Genomic DNA, 23990 nt, shown 5'->3' with positions numbered 1-23990 from the left:
GAGTTACTGTAGCTGAAAGAATGTGAACACTGGTGTTAAAAGGTGAAACAATGGAGCTGCAGATGACCTGACCAGACTCGACCGAAATCTAGACACTTAAACATGAACTTGATCAACATAAATGAAGTTTGGATCTGGTGAGACTCTTACAGAAGTACGAAAACGTCACTGGCAACAAACCAAACTAAAGGTCACCATCCACAAGCTAATACGAAAAGAAAATATCTCAACAATAACTTTGTGTAACAAGGATGTTAAAGTATTTTTAACGATTATTTGGTTGTCAGAGAAACAAAACATCTTTTGGAAAGAATAAAAAGTTGCAGTTCCTCAGATGACCTTTGGGGGCTGGCTTCAGAAACAAACAAATACTCATCTATTCCTATGTGAAAGAGTACAACTTCACACTAAAAACAAACAGTCAGGAGTTTTAAAAATCTTTTTCTGTTCAGATTGGTGGAATTCTTTTTATTTTTGAAGACCCACACTGATAAATGTTTTTTGCTATATGATATATATAAATGTATATTAAAAAAAGCTTACAGTTGGATTTCTCAGCTTTTCTCTGTTTAAATCATTGTGAATCAGAAGCAGAAAAAAATAAATGACCTACCTCTGAGTAGCTCCAATATTCCTCTCCATTTTTGATGCACTGCCAATGTCAGTTTGGGGGTGTAAGGGGCTGTAAGTCAAGGGGACTCGGCTAGAACAGGAAGTCCCCTCATTGTTGTTAAAAAAAAACCAACAACTTTATTTTAACTGGCGACCCTAACAAAGATTAATTATTAGTATTTTCTACAAATCTTACTGCTTTTGGATTCAAGTTAGAAAATAAACATTTATTTAATGTATTTTTATTTATTTATTTAGTATTCATTTCAGTCAGACAAGTCTTGCAGAAGAATATTTATTTCACAACATCTTTAGGTTGGCATTCACAACTTGATTCACAACTTCGTTTTGGCATAAGGCTCCGTTCAATTCCCTGAGATAATTCTTTTTCCTTACACTTTCGGGTAACAAAATCCCCCGTAACGGAGCCCACAGGTGGAAGCCAGGGAGGAGGGAGGGGCAAAGAATGAGCGCTGAAGGTAAAAGAGAATGAACAATTGTACACCTGACTTAAATAGGACGCTGAACAGGTGAGTTAATTGACTGACCCGCCCTAGTGGAGTAACCTGTAATTCTGCAGAGTGTCTGCCCGAAATGCGACGAGTCGCTATTTATTAAAAAAAAAAAAAAAGATACATTTTTGGACCCCAGCATCCCAAAGAAGGCGGAGTCAGTGCACATTCCATCCAGTCCATCCCAGAAGCGAGTTCTGGACCCCCCATCCCTCAGTCCCCGGTTTGCTTAGGCTTAGTAACTCCTCCTTACCTCTCCTGCAAATTAGCAGGAGAACATCCAAACAGAGAGCTCTCAGCAACGGGGAGAGGAAGGGGAGGCGGGGGTTGCTCCACGCCAACAATCCCGCCCACAACTCAGAGGTGAATTTCTATTGAACTCCTGCCGTTCTGCAGAACCTGTGTCCAAGAAAACAAAACATTTTTTTGTTTGTTTTTGGCTAAAAATGACACAATCATGATTTAAAGACCACTGGAAACAATAAAAAAATTGACAAAGGATGATCGGACTTTAAACCAGCTTTTCTTATAGCTTGCACTATTAATAGGGGTGTGTTGATTTTTACTTAAAAAAAACAAACTTTGTCCCATACATTCATCTAATTTGGGAGAATTGTTGAGATGGCGGAGTAAAAATGACCCGGTCACATCCCCTCAGGGTTCATTTTTGCTATCTGAAGCCCTCAAGGTGACGTCAGTGGTCCAGTTAATTTATGCCAATGAGTCACAGAACCATCCGAGCTTGAAAGGGCCCTAAAAAAAGCCACGAGGATTCTGAGCAGCGCTAACTATATCCTCCTTTATCACCTGTTCCTATAGGTGCCACTCCATAAAAAAAGACATTTCTATGACGGGAAAACAGCAGAGGATTGTGTGTTAACAAAGACAGACTGAGCAGGTACTTAGACCGTCGTCACTGGGGAGCTTTAACCCTGAAACCCTGACCAGCTCAGTTCAGAAATGAAGGGTTTTATGGGACGCTGGAGAGCACCTCGCCATGTAGTAAATAGAATATCCACTGATGTCGGCCCGAGTCTCAGATAAAGCTGCCAAATCTCAGCGGGTTTATTCCACTGACGGAGGTGTGTGGGGATACACAGCGGCACATAAAATGATAACCTGTGAATATAAAAAGCCATGCGGTACTTGTTATTATGCTCAACATGAAACAATATGTTCTTCTTGGAGTGAAGGGCCCCACTTTTGACACGTCACACAGCCACTTTTTGCGACCAGGCACTCGCCTACTAGCCACTACCCCAGGCATGGCTCCAGAGGGGACCCCAGGGGCCGCCAAGTGATAGGAACTGCGTAATGCCTCAGTCACTGGTTGCTACAGGTTTTTGGATTGTCCAGGCCTGTGGAGGGTTGAAGACACTGCAAGGGGGGGCTTGTGCGGTCATAAAAAGGGAACATACCATTGTCGTGGGTGTGGGAAGTGTATCGTAAAGTATTTGTAAGGCTAATGTAAGTTACACGCACTTATGACAGGAGTCGTAAGAAGCCCTTGTGCCACGGTCTAGTCATTAGTGAGGTGGGCACACTGCCCCCGTACTGACCACACACAAAGGCTATGCGCTGGATTTTGGGGGTTGAATAAACAAAAAATCTGTATGACATGCCTCCTTCTCACCTACTTACCACAGGGCGGTGGTAACCGGATCGCCTGCTGGCAGAAGCCCTGATTGGTCGATGTCACAGCAGCCGTCCATATCAAGTGCCGCCGGCCGGGTGTACAGTATACAAAAAGCAGCACACATTATAATTTTTAGGCAACATATTGCCCAAGTGCCCTAGTGCCCAAAAAGAAGGTCCAAGCCGTCCAACCACCGGAGTCTTCATGGGATGAAGAGCATTGATGCTGTCTCCCCATTTTCATACTGGACTCATGGTGGCGTGACTCGCCAGATTGACGTCTGACATCTGCTACTGTACGATTTCGAAACAATCAGACGGTTGCAGTGGGACGGCATCAGGGATAGAGGGGTGGCTTTGGGGGACCTTGAAGACCCTCCTATCAGTCAATTGTTGCTCTGCTGCCTTCCTGCCCTCCACCTGTCACTGGACCGCCACCACCCGATTTCGAAATGTGCCCTGGCGGCCACTGACCGATTTGAAAAAAATCCTGACTTGGCTGTATAGTTTCAACTTTTTCTTGGCGGTCAGCGAACAGAGTGTGAAAATGCGACTGCCGCCTCCCGATTCCAGACGCTGCCGCGCTGCTCCCTGCAGAATTTGCTGAAAAACCTGCATTTAGGTTGCCGGCATATGCGACCGAAGCATTGATGGTCTCAGAGCAAACTTAAAGAAAGAAAAATGTAAACCACACTCCTGATGTTGCCCTTTTCCAGGTGGAAATACAAAAGGGGGTAGATTCACTTAGCTACAAGGCATTAAAATGAAAGTCTATGTAGAAAAAAACAGAGAAGTCCAGATCAGGCAACAAAAATGCGAAAAGATAAGATAAGATAAAGATACTTTATTGATCCCAGCTTGGGAAATTCAGTTGTTGCAGCGTCGGCGTTAGGCTCAAGATACAAACATGCACACAATAGACGACAACAGAGAACCAGAACAATCAATCGGAAAGGAACATCAGTGAATTAGAACAGTTGTATTGCGTGCCATATCATGAGAGAAAAACAGACAGACCATAAATGACTTTATCTATTGCACATGGATGACAAGTTATAGAGTCCAATGGAGTGAGGTATGAAAGATCTCCTGAAGCAGTTTGTGTGACAGCGAAGCTGCCGTGGCCTGTTGGAGAAGGAGCTCCCCTGACCATCCAGTACAGGATGAGGAGCAGAGGGTGAAACTGCCATTGACTTTGCTTTTCTGGAAGGCAAAGAGCTTTCGCAGCTACCCAAGAATATCTACAGCTGGAATTAAATAAAAGAGCTAAATATTGATTTTTCTGCTTCCCTGACACTTCTAGAAACACTTACTTACCAGTCGCTGGTGATATTTATAGCCTTCCCATGGATTCCTTTGGTTTGCCGGATTGAACTCTCACTCGTCTATATAGCGCCATCGGCTTGCACTGCTGTGCTCACACGCTTCCAGTACACACACGTTAACAGACGCGCACGCCAAAGGCAGGCAAGGTGTATCATTATTTACTAAACAGGATGCCTAACAAGAAAAGACGGATTCCCCTGCAGGCTTGTAGCAAAACCCTGGAAGCATGGCAGCGGAGCAATATCCATCATAATTGATGTGTTGCAAAGCAGATTACACACATTAGCGCACACTGTTCTAGCTATGACAGCTCCAACCGAATATGACAAATTCCGTAACGTAGGGAGGGTAAAGCATTAAACGGCATCTAACAAAGGAGCGTTTGCATCAGAGAATGTGAGATGTTTTGCAAACGCTAGCATCCGCGTCTGTCTGCGCCTCCCCCACGCTCCATAATTGTTTGTCCCAGGATGGAGCGGAGGGTGCTGTAAACTGTTCAGGTTCTCCGACAGCTCAGTGACGGGGCCTTTCTCTGGAGGCGGCTAATCCCCGGATGACAAGGCCGCCGTCTGCGGCTGTTTATTTGCCAACGCGGCGTTATTTACAGGGGCTTGTTCGTTTTAGCGCCGGGCCTAACGTGAGGGCTGGATGCTGGAGGGATAAATACGCTTTGGTGGGGGGGAGCCGGCTTGCTACCTCCCTCCTGGCTTCCCGCCGTCTCCCCGTCACTCTCCTCTCGGCCCTTTAATCAACTCAGCAGCATTGCAACTGATGGAATTCCAGCTGTTTTTCTATAAATGCTGCTAATTTATTGTCATAATGGTTAACTAGAAAAACTTTTTTACAGATTTTCTTTCACGTATTTCTTTAAGTTTATATTGTTTTTCATTCAATTTTAAAATGTTTGGTTTTTTCTTTGCTTTTTACACCTTAAGGCGGAATCTTAAATGACTTTCTAACACAAAAGTCATCATTTAAGGTTAATTCCATGGGTGCAAATCTCTCCAACATGTCCCCCAGTTGTGTTTCAGTAGATGTCAGTATTTTTTTTTTACTTTCGATTAAAGCCAGCATATTAAGATGTGTAATTCAAATAATGTTCCTCTGTGTGAACTGCCAAATCCATTTTAATTGCAAAAGAAGGCCTACGAGTGTGTGTTTATGTGTGACCGAGCTGTTCCGAGTCGTGTCGTTAAAGCCGCACACCCACTCCTGACGACCCACTAATTAACACCCCATGTTAATCACTCCCGGCCCAGCCAATAACCAGGGACGTGCCATCATGCAGATCGCTTCATCATGCGCGGGCACACCCCCTTTCTTCCTCACTGTTGTGCCACACAGGCGTCTCAGCCAGTATTTTGACTGGCTCCAAAAAAAAAACAAAAGAAATCAGGGGGGCATTTCTGTTTTCCCTGCAGTGGAAATTGAACCAAACGTTATCGATATGCTGTAAATATGCAGCAAAAAATGTGCTAATGGTTTTTTTCTTTTCTTTTTCTGCTCTTCGTAGACCTGCATTCGGTCCAATCCACTGGTCCTGCTTAAGTGCATGTTGGCTAAATATCTCCTCAGTGAATCTGTCGTTGCATCTCCAGTAACGATTTTAATATAAGTTAAGCTGATTTGCCTGAGCTGCTGAGTAATTAACTGCACCTAATCATTTCATTTCAATTCATTTCCATTACCTGAATTCTTTTGCCAGCGTCCCGTCTCCTCTGGAAGGGATCTGCCTGGCCAGCTGTTGGCTCAGGAAGAGGCACCATTTGAATGAACCCTGTGGCAATACTGACCTCTAGTGTCAGTTTAGACTGACTTTCTGGCGGCTGAGGGAGTTTTAAAAGTGTCATTTTTACCAGCTAGTCCCATTTAAGGCAATAAATCCGCTTTGGACAAACTGCCTACTTTAAAGCTTTAGCCTGCAGATGCCTGGAGCGGGGATAGTCCAGGATAGGGCAGAGGTAGATTAGGAGTCAGGGTAATGAGAGGCAAAGCATTTCTTTAGCTCCACGTTTTGTCTTTGCCTTTTTTTTTTTTTCCCAGGGAGATTCAGTTCCTCTTCCTCCCTGTTTGCCAACTTCCCTCTCTTTTCTCATCTTCACCTGTTCTGACACTCGGCGGTTCCAAAGCAGCCTCACCTCCTTAGCACACGACTGTCAGATCTTTAGGAATACGGGAAAAGACAGACGCTCTGCGACTTCCGCCCGGTGTGCAGCACGCGGGTAAGAAGCCATAATAGGGTCAGGCCTGCATTTAATAAACAATTACCCATCTATAATAGATGAGTCCAGCTCCTGAGGCCGGCTCGCGGAGGCGGTACAGGAATACAGGAAAGAGTGGGAAGGTGAATGAATAATGCAAATGAGATGCCCATCACAGCACCCACAATGCACTGCTAATCAACTAACCCTAGCTAATGATGATCATATTAACGTCCCCTCCCCAAAAGCATCATTTTAGACATTTGAAGACCTGTGTTTTGGTGTTTTTAACATGCTGTGGCGTTTTTATTTCTCCCAATGGAGGACATATATATTAAAACTAAGCTTAAATTTATTCAAATAGTTGGGAATCACCAAAAAAAATGTTTGAAAAAGATTGTATTTGTGACATAGAAAGTGGTTTTCCTCGTCCGAGCTGCAGCTGGCGCACAGGGTGATTCATCAAAAGTCTAAGACTTAATTGAATTAAAATAAGGCTTTATAAAACCTCTTCAATTCTGGTGACAAGATCTTTTTTTTACTTTTTGACTTCCTGTCAACTACAAACATTTTCAGAATGTCACAAGTTCCTGAATTGTTCAACTGCTCATTAATGCAGGACAGTGGGAGAGTGCAAATTCATGGAGACTTGAAAACAGGGATCATTCTTAGTGGTTTGTAGAAATCCCTATGAAGCAAACGGTACAGTTTGGTGAAAAACATCTAAATTTGGCACATTGGGGGTCAAGGCAGTCGAAGTGGATGTGCAGAAAAAGAAGCAGCAGACTCCAGCTGTTTGGTTCATTTTCTTTGTACATACGGTTATAAATTCAATTTGAGATGTTCTTAAAAAATCCTAACATTTTGTAAATCTGTGGACATGCTGGGCTGGAACTGTGTAAATAGGATATGAGGCCCGCCCACTACATTTTTAATGAACTCCTGCTCCAGGAAGCAACACAGATTTTTGGATTGAGGCCTAAAAACGGCATCATCATAATTTAAAAAAACCAAAGGGAATGCTTTGAAAATAGATCAAAAATGATTGAAGTGAGACTTTAGGACAAAGAAACCCAAAATGCCAATGATTTCTCAGCTAGTTTTTTCGTATTTGAGTCCAACGGCGGCACGGACTGGGGAATACTGGCCATCTCTCCTCTTTAGAATTACAAATCAATCAGGGGCTTCTTCTCTTCTGCAGCATCCCATTCAGTCCCAAGGTTACCCAGATTGCACAAGGTTAAAGTGGTGCTAAAGAGGTGGTGGCGCACCGGGCTGCGGGGAGGGAGATTGCGGGGGTCAATTAGCATACAGCTCCGGCAGAGCGGGGGGAATTAAAGGCTGAACGGAGGTACGGCGGCCAAGCAAAGCAGCCCCCCCCCGCTCTCTGCTGTATTTGAATAGGCGGCCCAGGACACGGGAACACAGAGCAGCGGCGAGGAGAGCCTCTTTGGCCCCGAGGATCAGAGGAGGAGGACCTGTGGTGCTCAAGCAGACTGCTAGTGAACTAGATAAAGCCCCCGTGGACTCCCTCGCCACCAGCTCTGGGAGCGTGCAGCTACCCCCGGCTCCCTTAGGGTCTGAGTTTGTGGTAATAATGGGATCAGAGCCGTGACCCTCCCAGGACACCGTACCACGACTGGATATTCTATTAGTTTCCTCTGCGGCGGGAAGCAGCCCGTGCCCAGCTACGCCTCAAATCACATTTGTTTTGCTTTTATGCGGCTTTACCAGCGACTAATTAAATGAGTGAAAGTTTTCAAGAGGACACTCTGCCAACAATTGGGCAGAGCGGGGCCCCTTACTTCCCAATAACGCTGTAGTACAGGGGCCGAATATGGTGGGGGCCAACCATTCAGCCTGCATGCTTTGAACCCTTATAATCACATAAATGCAAACTATTTTTAATATTCTACTATTATACTATTAATAATTTCTGCAGAGCTAATGTCCAAACAAATGTTGGGCCAGTGGAAATGTCATGTGGCCCACGGGCCAGACTTTGGACATGCCTGCTCTAGTATGTTAAACTATGAAGGGGGACATCTTCTAATAGTCATCTAACATCCTTCATCCATGCCTATTGTAAAGCTGCGTTCATAACACTCGCGTGTTCAAATGGACACTCCCAATGAAGAGTCTAGAGGCGGAGCTACAGCAAGGCTTTTTGCTTGAACCCCCCCCCTGTTAATTTTTGAGTCAATATTTCTATTATTTATAAATAATACATTGCATCATTACAAATATTTAAACAAATCGTATCATAGAAATTCATAACAATCATACAACATCTGTTTTAATCAAAATAATAAGATAAATGTTTCAAAATACCTGTTTTAGATCCTTTCTTGTGCAATGGCCGTACACTGCTGCCCCCCCCCCCACACACACACACACATACAAAATTTTCTAGCTCCTCCACTGGTAAAAGCTCGTTACGAGCTTCCGTGTTCAAAACTCTCCTGTTCACGCGTCGCAATGCATGTTTGTTGAAACTTAAACCAGGTCAAACTTTGACCAATCAGGGACTCCGATTTTGCAGTGACTTTCTTAGTGTCCTAGTTCCCAGAAGTACCAACTATTTGAAAATTCTCTCATGGAGGAGAAATTAATAATTACCATTAGCAAACAAATGCTAGTAAACAGTGTCAACAAAAGAAAACGGAAATAAGAAGAAGCCCCTCCTTGCTTGTCGAGTGTGAACACTGTGGGCTAAACATGCCTAGCATAGCTTCAGACAAAATAAAAAATAAAAAACGCAACAAAAACAAACATAATGGCTGCTTTTGACCATTTAATCCCAGCACTGCTTGGTACCCGCGTGATACCATTAACATTAGCATCTCTGAACCCCACCCCCCCCTTTCCCCTCTGCACCTCCTTGATATGGCTTCAGCTTCAACTCATCTGTCTTTTCTGAATATCATCTGTATTAGAGCTACATATGGCTCTCCACTGGCTGTGCTGTGCAGATTTACATTTTTTCTAATGATGTGCTTTGATTCCTCCTCCACTATCCCCCCCGTGTCCTTCCCTTCACCTCCCGCCCACAGCCCTCTGTGATTTAAAACACACAACCGGACCGCCGCTTTTACTGCAGAGTTGCACCAAAGCGTGGACCGAGACACCTTTGGTCGCCCCGGCTCCCATCTGTTGCACATCTGGAAGTGGTGCGCCGAGGCACCAATAATTGGAAGTCAATTTGTTTGAAGTTATGTATTTGGCATCTGGCTGGATTCATAAAAACTCTGGAAATCGCATTAATTTTATAGCATCTCCACAAAGACCCCCCTTTTTGTTCATTTTTTTTTTTCTCTGCCTTCATCCTCCAGTTAAGGCCGTGCCGGCAGAGTGACGCAGGAGTTTGTCGGTCAAGGGTGGGGTCTCTTCACACACAAAAACCCAAAAGGGCTGAGTCCTCTAGAACCATTTACTGCGAGAAAACATTGATAAGTTCCTCACCCAGACTTGGGCGAAGTTTTTATAACTTCACCTTCAACTGTGACCGTAGCCTCAGATCATTTCTTTCTCCTGAAGGGGAAAAAGCTCAACCCGGTGCTAGTTTGCCACATTTCCAGCAGACGGGCTGACTGATTGAGAAGCAGCATGGTGTTGTTTGTCACACGGCTCTGAGTCACAGCTGAAAATAGATATGACACTTGATGTTTGGTGCCTCTCAGCCAGCTGTCATATTGTTATTCCCACTCAAATTTCACCTAATTTGTGCACAATTCTTGTCATAGTCCAGATCCTTATGAGGGTTTTAAGGTGTTTTTTTTTCCCTCCCCTCACTACTCGTACTCATATATTTGGCAACGGAGTGCAATGAGACACGCACCTGTGCACGGGAGTGCGTTTCTGCCTGCGTGTGCACATTTGTGTTTGCACACATTTGATTAGGCTTGTTTGCATTCGTGAATGTGTAGGGCCCATGCATATATGTGTGTGTGTGTGTTTTTTCCAAAGTAAGTCACCTCAGCTGAAGGTGATTAAGAGCTGCCAACTGCTGGCTCGACAGGTGAGTGCATTGTAGCACGCTGGCAGCCGTGGCGTCTGCGCAGGTGACAGCTTCTCCTGCTCAGTGGTGGTGTCAGTGTTGGTGGGTGGCAGGAGGTCTGACAACATTGTTTTGGTGACAGAACGACTCGGATGTGAGGTTCACGACACCACTTGCCTTCTTTAGATTTGTGTACTGGGAAGTAAAAGTACTATGGACTTCGGCATATACTGTGCTGCTGTGATACATTACTTTATCTGGGGTTTTTTTTTCAAATAAAATAATGTTTTCTTTTTTTTAACAGCCTTTAAAATGAAATAAAAACATCTGCTTTGCCATATTATTTGCTTTGGATTTGTTTCCACACCAGCTTAAGGTGGTGATTAAACACAGCTCACTGCTGCCATCTGCTGTTAAAAAGAGACATGACAGTTTTCTATGGATTTTTGTTGTGTAAGTGAAAATTGCTGCTGTGTTTGCAACACATATACAAAAATAACTAACTTGTCCACTTTTTTTTATATGTAAAAAATTAGAAAAGAATAAATATAAATATAAAACAAACAGGGCTTGAAGGGTTCTTTCATATTCTCTTCATGCATTAAAAACACACAACTTCCAGGCCACAATGAGCTGTTATTTGCTTGATAAGAAACAGCATGTTCTGATATCACCACTGTTCTTTTTGAAGCATGTGCATAAGCTGGGCATGGATGTTCAGCTTTTTATCCATAGAAAATAAGTTAGTAAGGAAGTGTACTGTATTTTCCGCACTATAACGCGCACTTAAAAGCCCTAACCTTTTTCAAAAACCGGCAGTGTGCGCTATAATCTAGGGTCTCTTATGTATGGATTAGTGCTGATGTTGAAGCAATATGATATTATTTATGAGTAAAAAGCAAACAGATTTTTACCTACAGTAGCAAACAAAGTTGGAAGTGACTGGTGTTGTGAATAGGCTAGCATGTAGCGTGTCAAACTGTTTTCTTGTATGTTTTTTACATGTTGCTAACAGGGTTGGGAGCGTAGTCACAGTAAAATTTGTTTTAGCTGTACTTGTCTTTTTCCAGATGCTTAGATACTGTAAACATGCTAACGTGGTAACATGTAGCGTGTCCGAATGTCTTTAGGTTTTTTTTTTTACATGTTAAAAACAAGGTTGTGAGTTAGCGTAGTCATAGTAAAAGTTGCTTTGGCGGTTTTAATCCTGTTTCTCATGTGTGCAAACAAGGTTGGGAGTTAACGGTATTGTGAACAGGCTTTTTTAAAAAAGGTTTACGGTCATTATCTGTGTGCCTTTTTGTTTTATTGAATGCTTTTTGGAGGCTGCTAACGTGCAGTAAATTAGGCAAAAAGGTTGTCCTTGTATTTCTGTGCAAAACCAACAGTGGGGATTTCGGTGGGTTTAGTCTCCCAAGACAAAAACATAATCGAAATTTAAGGTGTAAAACCCTTTCAAAATAAGTTCACTTCTTTTTTTGACATTAGGAAAATCCATATTTACCTTCCAAATCTGCTTTGGCCAATTAGCCAAAAACATCACTGACCGCTTTGTAGTTGGAGTGGCAGTACTGTCTAATGATTTATCGGCTCAGTCTCTTTTACAGATGAAGAGGAGTGAGGAAGGAATCGACTCTACCGGCAAAAACACACTAATAACGCCGAAGCATTAATTTAGTGAAGCCTTAATGAGGAATCCTTGCGGGAAGCATTGACATGTTGTTTTTTCATTTGTTTGGTGTGAATTTAAATAACAGGTGCATGTTTAATACAACAAAATCAGACAAACATCTTGCTATATGATCATTAAATTATGTAAAAAAAAAACAATATTTAAATAATTGGGTGTAATAAAAAAAGAATCTTCTGGATGAAGAAGATTCTTTAGGCAAACTACATTTCAAACTGAATAAAAGTTTAAAATCTTTTCAGTTATTCTGCTTAAAGTTGCTTCAAGTTGTCCAGCTTAAGCCTCAACCTCATCACTGTTGTTTCTGTATTGAATTTAAGGAAAATTTTCGAATTGGTAGCTTTGAGGTTTTACTTGTTTAGTTGTATTTCTAGAGTATTCCATGATTATGTGATGATAAAACACAAATTTGAAGAAGTTCCTTCACCTAAACTGACATGCTTAGCAGCCTCAAGAATACAGGATGTTTTTTTTTTAAATTTATAAAAATCTTATCTGAGTCGATGTAATTGGTACATGCTTGGTTTTTGTCTAATTTTTCTTTATTTGTTATACATTTTTCAATCAGGACTGCTGTGTCTGAGAGAAAATAATAGCTGGAGCACAGGAGCAAGCCTTCTGACTTCCAGATTGAAGCGCAGTAAAAAAAAAAAAAGGGAAATCCCCGAAGTTAGGCCAGTTCATCAAGTAACCACTAGGGGTCTTGTTATTTTTATCGATGTAAAATGATCCAAGTTTACAAGAAATCAATCCTGTCACACTTTGGTTTCAAAGGTTTTCATCTGAGTTTGTTGATTTGAAATATGTAATGTGAAGGAAAAATATTTACCTCATTTTTTTTAATTTCACGTTTGGAAGTGTTTAATTGTACTCAAAAAAAAAAAAAAAAAAGAATTGATTGATATGTCAGCACATGTTCCAAGAATGTAATAACTGTTTGGCCAAATCTGAATTGCTTCCCTACCCCAACGGCTTCTTCCTATCCCTACATTTATCACTCCAAGCGGAGAGATATGAACAAAAAATGTTCGTTAAAATTCGGACATTACTTCCACTTGATGACGTCATCAGCAGTCGACGGCTAAAAAGTCATGCAAAAACTCAGTAAACATAACACAACAGCACACCCACAAGAAGATATGCAGACAGATGAAATTGTGTTGCCACACTTTTTACATGACTTATATGGAACTATTCTGAACTGATAAATGGTAAACGGTGGGGCAGAGTAGAGTCCTATCTGCCTGTCTGATTACGTCTAATTAAGACTTTTAGAGTAGGGCACCACACCTGAATGTCTTGTCTCTTCTCTCTTCTCTTTTAATCTTTTTTAATAGATAGTTAATTGTAATTTGTGATTTTAAATTTGACCTGGACTGCTGATGTCAAAGGTGTACCCTGTCTTGTCCCCTTTGGGATTTTTGTCCAGAGAGAGGCAACTCCAGGCCTCGAGGGCCGGTGTGTCTCCATGATGTCCAGATATCCAAGCCCTCCTCACGACTGATCACCTGGATCAAATGTGTCCAGCCACATAGAGCATGCCAGAGCAGGGTATGTTGGAGAACATGCAGGAATGCGGCCCTCGAGTTGCCCATATTTGGTGTTTTTCAGTAAAGCACTTTAAATTACCATGAGTACCAATTGTTATCCAAAATTAAAATCACTTTCTGAAGACACTAATAGGATTCTAAATAGAGAAAATGATACATAAGACAGCCGTATTGAATGGAATTTACTCCACCCATACATATTGTTCCAAAAATGGGCAATTGTAATTGTAATTGGGTGGGACTTATGTGGAATAATGTTTGTTGGGTCAACCGAACTGCCAATCAAAGCCACACTGAAAGAGTTATCGTATTTTCCGCACTAGAAGGTTCATTTAAAAACCTTAAATCATTTAATAGTCTTAGAACCCGCAGTGCCTTTTACATGCATTAATTCTGGTTGTGTTTCCTAGTGTCAATGCGATTTCGAGAGAGAGAGAAAACGTTTGGTTGGGTTTTGCTGTAAATAATATTCACAGTAACGTTTGTTTTACAGCATCAGTTTTTTTTTTACGTGTAACAAACTAGGTTGGGAGTTAGCTTAGTCACAGTAACATATGTTTTAGCGGTATAATTCTTTTTGTTTATGCGTTGTAAACACGGTTAGTAGTTACTGTTGTTGCGAATATGCTAACACCTCCAACACAGCTAACGTGTAGCGATGTCGGACTGTTTTTTTTTTCACATGTTATTAAAAAGCTTGGGAGTTAGCATAGTCACAGTAACATTCATTTTACGTTATACCATGGTCCGGTTGAATACTCGATTCTGATTGGCTGCTGGGTATGCATTAAAACCTGATAACCGCACGGTGAAAAAAGAAGTTCGGTCATCTAGCTTAAATGTTTTGTATTACTGTGCCGGCTTCTTTAAAACAACCTTTTGCTTCATCATCTGGACAAAAACAAGCGGTAAGAGGTAAACTTTCTCTCTGAACTGATGCTTTATTCAAGCCATCGGGACGATCAGCATATATCTATCGCCGAAACTTGACTGCAGCGGTGGTGCGGCGCGACGCGGACTATATGTTACATATAGTCCGCTTTTTGTGAGAAAAGTGATTCAAATCGGAAAAAAAACAAGAATTAAGGACTAAAACCTGGTTAATATGTATTGCTTTTGTAAGTGACCATGGTATCAGCGGGTTAATGGCCTTCAAAGTGTGCGTTTATTACTTTTTAACGCACTTCGCGTCGGACGGTTCAGGCTTCCACGGCGTGCGTTAAAAAGTAATAACCGCACACTTCGTCGGCCATTAACCCTTATGTATTTAGCTGTTTATGGCAAACAAGGTTAGCGGTTACTGTTGTTGTGAATATGCTAACTCTGCTAACGCTTCTAAACGAAGCTAACGTGTAGTGATGTCGGATTGTTTTTCTTTTTTACATGTTATTGACACACTAGGGAGTTAGCTTAGTCATAGTAACATGTTTTAGTGGCAAGGTTGGGAGTTACAGGTATTGTGAATATGCTACCGTTACTAACTCTTCTAAAATAAAAACATTGCATTTATAGAATTAAATAAAATCAGATCCTGTTAGATATTAATATTTTTTATGAATACATGGATTAAACAAACATAAATACAAAAAGTCTTATTAAAAAACATAAAAAACACACACACACATAAGGCCCAGTACATGTTAAGCTTTGAGGTGAGTACATTAGTTCTCCTTAAACAAAGGTTGAAATACGGCCCCTCAAACGATACAAATATAAAGTAAAAATCCTTTTTCAGATTTCTTTTTTCTTTTTTTAGGACAGTATCAGCACATTTTTAGTGATTATTTTGCATATGTTACAGTGTGTAGCCACCACAGACAGTGTTGCTTTAAATATAGCAGTTGTGTACATCAAATGCTGATGAATGTCTCCCTTTTTTCATACAAGTCTGTTCCTTCTGTGTTTGAGTGGCAGACAAACACCAAAAACAAAAAAAAAGAAAAATTTCCTCATAAGGAGCAACTGGTCCCAAAGAGCATTCCCAAATGTCAGCCTCAGGGACAGTGGAGCACATCACAAGCAGATGCCTCTTTGAGAGGCACCCATTTCTATAAAGTTTGTCAGCTGTCATTTTAATTGCTTGCCGCCTTGGCAATAGTCTCTAGTAGTCAGTCTTCTGGAAGCTCTGTGTATGCCCTTTATGAGTGGAGAATGCAGCTGTAACGTGACAGCAACAGTGTTTTTGGTTGGGAAAAAAAGGCACCCTTATAGATCGTCGCCCTCGCCGGAGCTGAAGCTGCTCCTGCGGCTGCTGTCCTTGGACGCGGCTCCGGGGGAACCAGCAGAGAGGAGCGGGTCGGTCCCGAACGGCGACAGCGCCTCGTCCATGAGGATCTCGTCCAGCTGGTTCTCCTCCTTGAGTGAGGCTGTGAAGAAGTCTGTGAAGTGGGACAGCGGGTCAGAGAACGTGGTGCAGGCGTCCCCGCCAGAAATGTGGTCCTGCGTTGGGCCGGCAGCGGTGATGGACGGTATGGCGGTCACCGCAGCTATTCTCTGGAGGTAGTCGTTGTTTGGGTCCTCCTGGTAAAGAGTGGCCTGCTGTGGTTGTGGGGCCTGGGGAGGCGATTGCTGCTGCTGCTGCTGCGGCTGTTTGAGGAGGTGATTGGACAGTTCGACGGTGCCCAGGGCAGTGGTCATGTTTGGAAGTCCATGTGCTCGTGCTTGGATCTCAAGTTCCTGTGAAACGAAGAAAAGTGCTTTAGATTTTAAATCTTCTCTGTCCATACATTGGAGTTGAACTAAAACGTTTCCAACCACACCTACAACCCACTGACTGTATAGGAAAACTGGACCGAGTGAATGTGACGTCACCCATACAAACCAAATGAAGTCAATTTAGCTGCCATTTTCTCGTGATACGGACGTCACCATGTTGGAACCAGAAATCTCCAGCAAGCTGATTGGTCCAAGTCGGTCTAAGTCAACATTTCTATGGAAATCAAGAGTGAGCTTGATTGGCCAGCATGGCCTACCACTGGAAACGTTTCGAACGTTCAACGTGAGACCACAATCCTATAATTGAGGGCATCTAATTGGTCAGTATTACCCTTGTGCTATCTTAGATGACCCCACCCTTACATTGACATGTTCTCCCTACCATGATAAAGGTGGATAAAGGTGGAAAGATTTCATGTAATCCTTGGATACCAGTGAAGATCACAAATCATTGAAGAAAAAAGGTTCAGCGCACTGTCTAGTGGGTCTAGATGACCCCACTCCCAATGTTAAAGTGCCTAGGATAGCACAAGGGTTAACTTGAAAAACTTGCACAATAGAATATATATTTAGAAAACATAGGATTAGCAAGAACATGTTAAATATGAGGAAGTATTAGAGCCTCCGTTAAAAAAAAGAGAAAGACTTTAAGTAGGAAAGAGAAAGTCGTGCAATTATAAAAAAAGAAATTTCACCAAAAACAAAGTTGAAAAAACATCAAAACATTTAACTTTTTAAATGTTTTTACAAAGACAATCAAACCTTATGTTTATTTTATGTAGCGGAAATCAGGAGAAAATCACTCTGCTAAAGAGTCTGTTTTACCTATTTTGTAAATGTAAAACTTTATTTTCATGAATTGTTTTAGTTTCTAAAAGCCGGAAGTTTTTTTCTAGAAAATTGGGACTTTTACATTAAAACTTTTTAACATTACAGCTTTTATCTTTTCAACTCTATTCTCATAAAATATTGACTTTTTTTCTTAATTGAACTATTTTATTCTAGTAATTTTATTACTTTTTTCTCACAATATTACAACCTTATTCTCATAAAATGTTGGCATTTTACTCGGGATTTTGTGATGTTTTTGTAAACAAAATTACAACTTTCATTGTCACAAAATGTTGATTATTTTCTCTTAATTTTTTTGTTTTTTTCTATCATAAAATTTAAATTTATTTTCACATTTGTACAAATTTATTCTCGTTAAATGCTGACTTTTTCCTTATAATTTTATATTATTGTCATAAAATGAGTTTTGTTCTTGTAGTTTTATGTTTTTTTTCTTTCACATTCACTTTTTTAACTTTTGACATGAATTTCTGACTTTTGACATGAATTTCTAATTTTACAACTTTACCGTGAAATGCTGAGTGTTTTTCTCATAAGGGGGTTGTGTCTGAATTCTCTTTTTCCTCATGAAAGTAGGATTCAGAAAAATAAGAATTTTGCGAATATATTCTTTAAAATGTACTTATTTTCTTATACTTTTACAAATTTACTCTCATATGTTTCTTTGTTGTGCTTTTAAAAAAAAGTAGCAGAGCAAGAAGCAAGGATTTTCTGACAAAAATAATGACAGGTATAGTTGGAACGCCAGGGGGAGGAGTCTCTCATTCCAGTCCTCATATACAGTCAATGCCACTCCCTCACATTCTGAGGTTTGGGAGGAAAGTTTGGACATTTCTCTGCAACCCCTACCATTCACTCCTATCTTATTTAATCAGTTTTAACAAATAAAACTGAGATGACCATCATTCCAAGTTTTTAATTCTGTATTTCTGCAGGAGCATCTGCCTGTTTCTGGCTCTGGTTTCTTCCCTGACGACAGTTTTTAAATTCACTCACAGTCCTTCCATCACTGAGGCAGACAGAACAAATAAAGGTCTCTAAAAGCCTGCAGGTGCAAACATTTGTCTATAAACATCTCTCTTTGTTCTCTGTGAGAAAGCTGCTGTCTGCGTCTCTGTTTATCAGGCACCCTTCAATCACATGACATCACAAGGTGAAAGGAGCCCTTTTGAATACAAGTGGTTGTGATTGGGGAATGGGGGGGAGGGGGCCACAATTTGGGACCGTAAAGCTTTGAAGATCAGTTTGACACGGGTAAATCAAACAAGAACGCCGTGTTGAGTTAAAAAAAAACAAAAAACGCTTGACTGAAGATGCATGACCTGTCAAACCTCTGCCGACATCCAGCTTTCCCTCGCTGTGTTTGCCACAATATTTAACCCTTGTGCTATCTTAGATGACCCCACCCTTACATTAACGTGTTCTTCCTACCATGACAAAGGTGGATAAAGGTGGAAAGATTTCATGTAATCCATGGACACCAGTGAAGATCACAAATCATTGAAGAAAAAAGGTTCAGAGCACTGTCTAGTGGGTCTAGATGACCCAACTCCCAATGTTAAAGTGCCTAGGATAGCACAAGGGTTACAGACTCACTCCCATCATTTTTCTCAATGCGTTCCCAGTGGTCTAGCAAAAAAGGGGGGGGGGGGGAAATTGTTGTTTTCTAGGACACCTCCAAGATTAAAAGTTGGATCAAATAAGCCAGGAAAATTTCTAGATCCATGCCCGGTTCACTATATCTCTCTATTCGAGACTCACGCTTCCTACATTTGACAATGTAACGGCTGCAGTTATCTTAAGGCAAGACTCGTCTAAAATCACAGCCGTTAACATCCGGCCTAACCGCTTGACGAAAGACCCGGCAACGTGGCCCGGGAAGGCCACGGCCATTGAAGGAGGCAACCCCCGAATTTGGACACAGCCATAGTTTCTGCAGAGCGACAGTAGTTCATTCGAAATTCCCCTCTGAGCTGTGGGCGGGACTGTGAACCCCTCCCCCACTTCCCATCATCCATCTGTTTACACTCTCCTACTGGTTTGCAGCCCCTCACAACCTCAACCAATCATTACTGGTGCACCAAAAATGGTGAACAACATTTGAGTTATCCAGACGTACAGTTTTGATCCAGATTCAAGCTCTGACGGGGAAAACACAGACGTAAGTGAATCAGAATGGAGCGGCCCGCCCAGCATATTTACGAATACGATCTTTTACTGATACGATTTTCTTGGCTGCTCCTGATTCAGAGCGATTTGAATAAAGAAAGACCCGTCCGTTCACCTGGATCCTCAGCAGCAGCCTCCGGTTGGCTTGCTCCAGCTTCTTCTGACGGCTCTCCAGCTCCCGAGAGTGCTGCTGCTCCTTCTGCAGCCACCGAATGTACTCCACCGAGGCCTTCAGGATGGTGCCTTTGTTCCAGCGCATGTCGCTGCAACAAAAGGTGCATAACCCTTTTTATTTTTACCCCGTGATGTGGGCAGAATATCGTTTACACTCAAAGGAAGTTTTAACTGAGGCCTTTTTTTTTTAAATGAATAAAAAATGGAGACCTGCGCGGGGCAATTACTCATCCTTTGGACATCACGCAAGGACACCAAATGGGAATTTTAATAGAATAGTTAATGTGGAAAGTCCATTCACATTCGGTAAAATTAATCCTCGAGTAAAAATAGCACAGGAAAAATGACTTTAAGTAGGAAAGAAACAGGAAAGTGGAGCAATGGACTTAAGGTACTAAAGTGCAAGTCAAAGAACAAGACACCAGCAGTAAAACGTTCCTTTACATGAGCAAGAAGTTGGTCTGATCTGCACTAATAATCTCTTTGATCCAGTGTTAATGGAACAGTGACAATGCTAACCTTCCATTAAAGCAAGGTTCAGCTGTGAACAGGCGGAGGGTCTTCCACACTGTCTATGCTGTATGTTCCAATTATGCTTTAAAATTGGATTCAAATGTCCGACCTGCCCCTTTGAGCCGTGACCCTTTCCTCGTCGCTCATGCGTCGAGATGAACCCCAGTGATGGGCCGCGCATCTCAAAGAGCGTCGATCGCCACGGAAGTTCAAGTGCATCCTTGAAACACGACTAAAAATGTCCCCGAGGACTCCTTTAGATTCAGCCGGCAGCACCAGAGCCTCTGCGAGTTGAACCGCCTTCTTCCAGCACTTCAAAAACGTGAGTCATAAGCAATTGAAACTGGAGAACTTACGGGTCATTTGACTTGGGGATGAGCGTCCCCAGCTCCTTAATCCTGTAGTTAATGTTGTATCTTCGCCGTCTTTCAACTAAGCGGATCGAGAACAAAGAGGGAATTATTAGCGCCCTGTCAAAGTGACGTACAAGCCACAACTTGGGATAAATTAAAAAAAAAACACTCACTCAGATTGTGGTTGTCTTTCTTCTGCCTCTCTTTTGCCATAACCCTGGTGTCGTGCTCTGTCAAAAATAAATAAATCACAGAGGAGAACGAATGGGTTAGCCACGCTCGCAAATTTAGACCCTTAAAAGACAACGTCCACAACACACCAGACACACAGTCGTGGGTTGTGTTGCGCGAGTTCAGGGTCGAGGTTAGAATGTGAGGCCTCTGTGCATCACAATGCAGACACAAGTTTGACCTCCTTGCACACAAACACACACACACACACACACACACACACAGAGCCCGGCTTATCCCCTCTGGCATTTCTAAAGCTCATTGGAAAAAAAAAATCACAACCACTTTTGGAATACTTATTCTGCAATTAGCGAATTCAGTCCTGAGGAGGCACAAAAATGCGTCCATATTTAAATTCTCAGAAATTACATAGTTAGTGAGCTGATATTGGATTTGCCAATTTGTCTCTGTTGATTCAATCAAGTCAATTTAAAGTATCCAAAAGCCCATTGTCCTCTATGCACACTCGAAATAAAACTGACTGTAATTTACTTATTGGCCCACTGAGAGTAAAGGGTTCTTTAAGAATCCTTTCTATTATCCAAATCAATTAAATCTCTTTTTTGTTCTTTTTTTGGGTGATGTTTAATAGGCAAAGTCCAATTGAAGCTGACAAACTAAATGTTACGCCAGACAGAAATAAGCAGCCACTTTGCCTTATCAACGTCCTGATTGAAAATTGCGAGGTTTGTCGTTTTTACCACCTGCTTCTGTGTACTGCTTAGAATTTTTTATTTTGATTTTTATTTTTTTGCTCCTTTAACCTCCAAATCAAATATGAGCAACTCGATGGGATTGGCAGCTGGCTCGGTATGAGTTCATACCTGTGTATTCCCTTTTTACAGTGAGCTTTGTGGGGTTAGATGTGGGGCTCATTCCACCAATAGGGGGGTTCATACCTTGTTCACCCCCATAGACGTCCAGCATGCTGCTGCTGAGGGACACCTATAGGGCACAGAGAGGAGAGGAAGGGAAAGAGGGAGAAATCGTCAGTTGAAAAAGAGGAATTTCATGATTCTCTGGACCTCCCAGCATGCTTTGGGCATCGTGGTTAACAGAAGGCAAACTCTGGCTATGTCCAAATTCCCTCATTACTCCCTAAATACAAAAAAAAGTATATATTTTGGGACTAAAAGCAATTCAGACAAATGCTCAGAACTTCTTATTTATTGTTTAACGTCAATTATGACAATTTCCCAAAGTCAAATCCCCACAAATAGGCACATTTTACGAAAAGTATTTATAATTCCACTGTGTTTTGATAGTGAAAACTTGATTATTTGATGAAAAATGAATCAACTTCGTCAACCCAATGCATTGTGGTTTATATTCGCTAATCTAGTGAACGTCGGTGCACAAGGTTTTTCGCAGAGACTTCTGGGAAACTTCTGGGGCACTCCGTTTTGAAATTATAGATTCGAAAGGCACTACAAAAATGGCGAATGACTATAGTGCACCAAGAAGTGAGGGAATTCAGACAAAACCTCAGACTGAACTACGGTGATCCCTCGCTACATCGCTGTTCACCTTTCAGTGTATTTGTTTTTTGCAACAGGTTTCTTTCAGGGCAATACTGCATGCTCTTTTGTTATTGTGTTCTGCGTCCTGATTGGCTGTAGACCTTGTCAATGAACCTCTTCTGTGCTACGTCTCCTGTTTAGAGGGCTTTCCATTTAAATCTCCGGACGGATTTTTCGACAAAGGTTCAAACTTTGAGAGTTTAAACAAGAGGGAAAAGTGCAAACAATTTAGTGTTTGTCAAAGAAAAGTGTATAAAGTATACAACCTGAAAACATCTTCACAGATTATACATATTGTGGATTATTTCTACAACAAAACCTAAAAAAAAAAGGAGGAACTACTGTGCCACAGTAAAGCTTATAATGGTAATCTACAGTCCTGAGCTCCAAACTATAAGCTCATGTCTCTATGATACAAGATGTGTTGAGATCTCAAAATAGTTTAACCTCTTTGTCTTGAACAGCGGCGTTCTTTGTGTTAAAAACGGCACAGCATTAACTAAAAACATTAGCTAGGTCAACTGCTTGAACAGAGGCAAAACTGTTTTCCTACGCATCTTTTCTTGTCTGGGAAAGCGAGGCCGACCTCGCCAATAATGACGCCTTTTCACAGAGTCCGGGGTATGGCGTGCCGACAGACAAGTGTGTCTAATTCTCGTGTGTGTATTTATGGGGGAAAAAAAAAACGAACAGAAGTCGCGATGGAGTCAAAGAGGCTTGCAGCTAATTTGTTCCGTGACACGTGTGTCAAATGCAGTTGCCGGAGCGGGGAATGGATAAAAGCCGCAAGTGGGATGGAATGCCGAAAGCAGGAGGAATGAGAGGAAAATAACATTTAAAAAAAAAGGAGGGAAAACTTTTGTGTCGGTATCTGCAGCTGGTTGAAGTGTACTTTGTGTTTCTCATCAACACTGAAGAGCAGAGGAGGAGGAGGAGGAGGAGGGATGGGGGGGGGGGAAGCATGCATAGGAAAATGAAAGATTGCAACAATTCCCTTCCTGCTTCTACAGTAATCACCTCAATCCCTCTCCCGTCCGCATTTCCGAATGTGTTGACACGGCGAAACGACGTGATGCATCGTACTGTACGACTAATTAAAACGAATTGATCCATTTAAGCACGGTATTATTTCTGAACAAGCCCACGGGGAGCGTGTGCATTAGGCCGTCCAGTGGCTCAGTGGCTCCTTCCAGCAGCATGAATCAGCCCCGCTCCACTCATCTGTTGCACTTCTGTCTCCATCGGAAACCTACCGACTTCTCCCTTCCTCCTCCTCCACCCCTTATCTCTTCCTCCCTCTTCAGGAGTGTTTTACTTTTGAGTCACTTTCTTTATCTTCAACGGCCCATCAGCTTCTCTCTCTTAAAACCCCGTCCTGCTTTGTCGAGCTTCTTCGTTAATATTGCTAATTCCGAGTGAACTTTGACTCATCTCTAGACCTAATCTGACCTCGGAGGGAAGCTAGGTCCCGTTTTTCCCATGCGTGTCAAGCCTGTGCCTAAAGGTCTGGATGGGAGAACCTCATCTCTTAGTTCTTATAAAGCTTTGGGGGGGAAAAAAGCAGTACTACACTAGACTTGAAGCTACAACTAAAGCTAGCTAGCTAGCCCTAAACATCGAAAGGTGTTTCTAACATAAATAACACGCGTTCTTTGACATACCGTAACTCTTTGACCTTTTATGCAATCAACATGAATCAGGTGATTCTGACGGGGAAAAAGCAGCTTTTCATAAACACTTGGCACCATTACTAACGTCAAAGTGTTGCATAACATCGCTTTTCTCCGCGACAAATTTACGTTAATTGCGTAAACACTTCACAGCTGTAAAGTGTTGCACATCGGTGCAAAGCTGCTTTTTTCACACTTCCAAATCTGCTGGAATTATGTTAGTTAAGAGTTACAGTAGTCGATAGTGTAAACACTGGCGCTAACGCTCCG

At 42.0% G+C, this 23990-nt stretch overlaps 1 protein-coding gene across 10 annotated transcripts in view; it reads right to left on the bottom strand.

The window, feature by feature from the left end:
* Positions 1 to 15057: 15057 nt before the first annotated feature.
* Positions 15058 to 23990, bottom strand: part of tfec (transcription factor EC) — a 43346-nt gene continuing 34413 nt past the window's right edge. For 5 of the 10 annotated variants that reach the window (XM_020714345.2, XM_020714343.2, XM_011490901.3 and 2 more), the window contains 5 exons: positions 21355 to 21475; positions 20473 to 20529; positions 20303 to 20378; positions 19375 to 19522; positions 15058 to 16199 (listed from right to left, as the gene is read on the bottom strand). In XM_020714345.2, the coding sequence (XP_020570004.1) occupies positions 15729 to 16199; positions 19375 to 19522; positions 20303 to 20378; positions 20473 to 20529; positions 21355 to 21475 (873 nt within the window). In that variant the 3' untranslated portion in view covers positions 15058 to 15728. The remainder of the gene's footprint in view (positions 16200 to 19374; positions 19523 to 20302; positions 20379 to 20472; positions 20530 to 21354; positions 21476 to 23990) is intronic. The other 5 variants (XM_020714346.2, XM_020714344.2, XM_011490904.4 and 2 more) reach the window with 1 other exon arrangement.

The sequence above is a fragment of the Oryzias latipes genome, chromosome 23 (genome assembly GCF_053564925.1).
Source record: "Oryzias latipes strain Hd-rR chromosome 23, Olatipes_Hd-rR_3.1".
Taxonomy (NCBI): Eukaryota; Metazoa; Chordata; class Actinopteri; order Beloniformes; family Adrianichthyidae; genus Oryzias; species Oryzias latipes.
The sequence above is the reverse complement of the archived record's forward strand: the minus strand, read 5'-3'. Positions and strand labels throughout refer to the sequence as shown.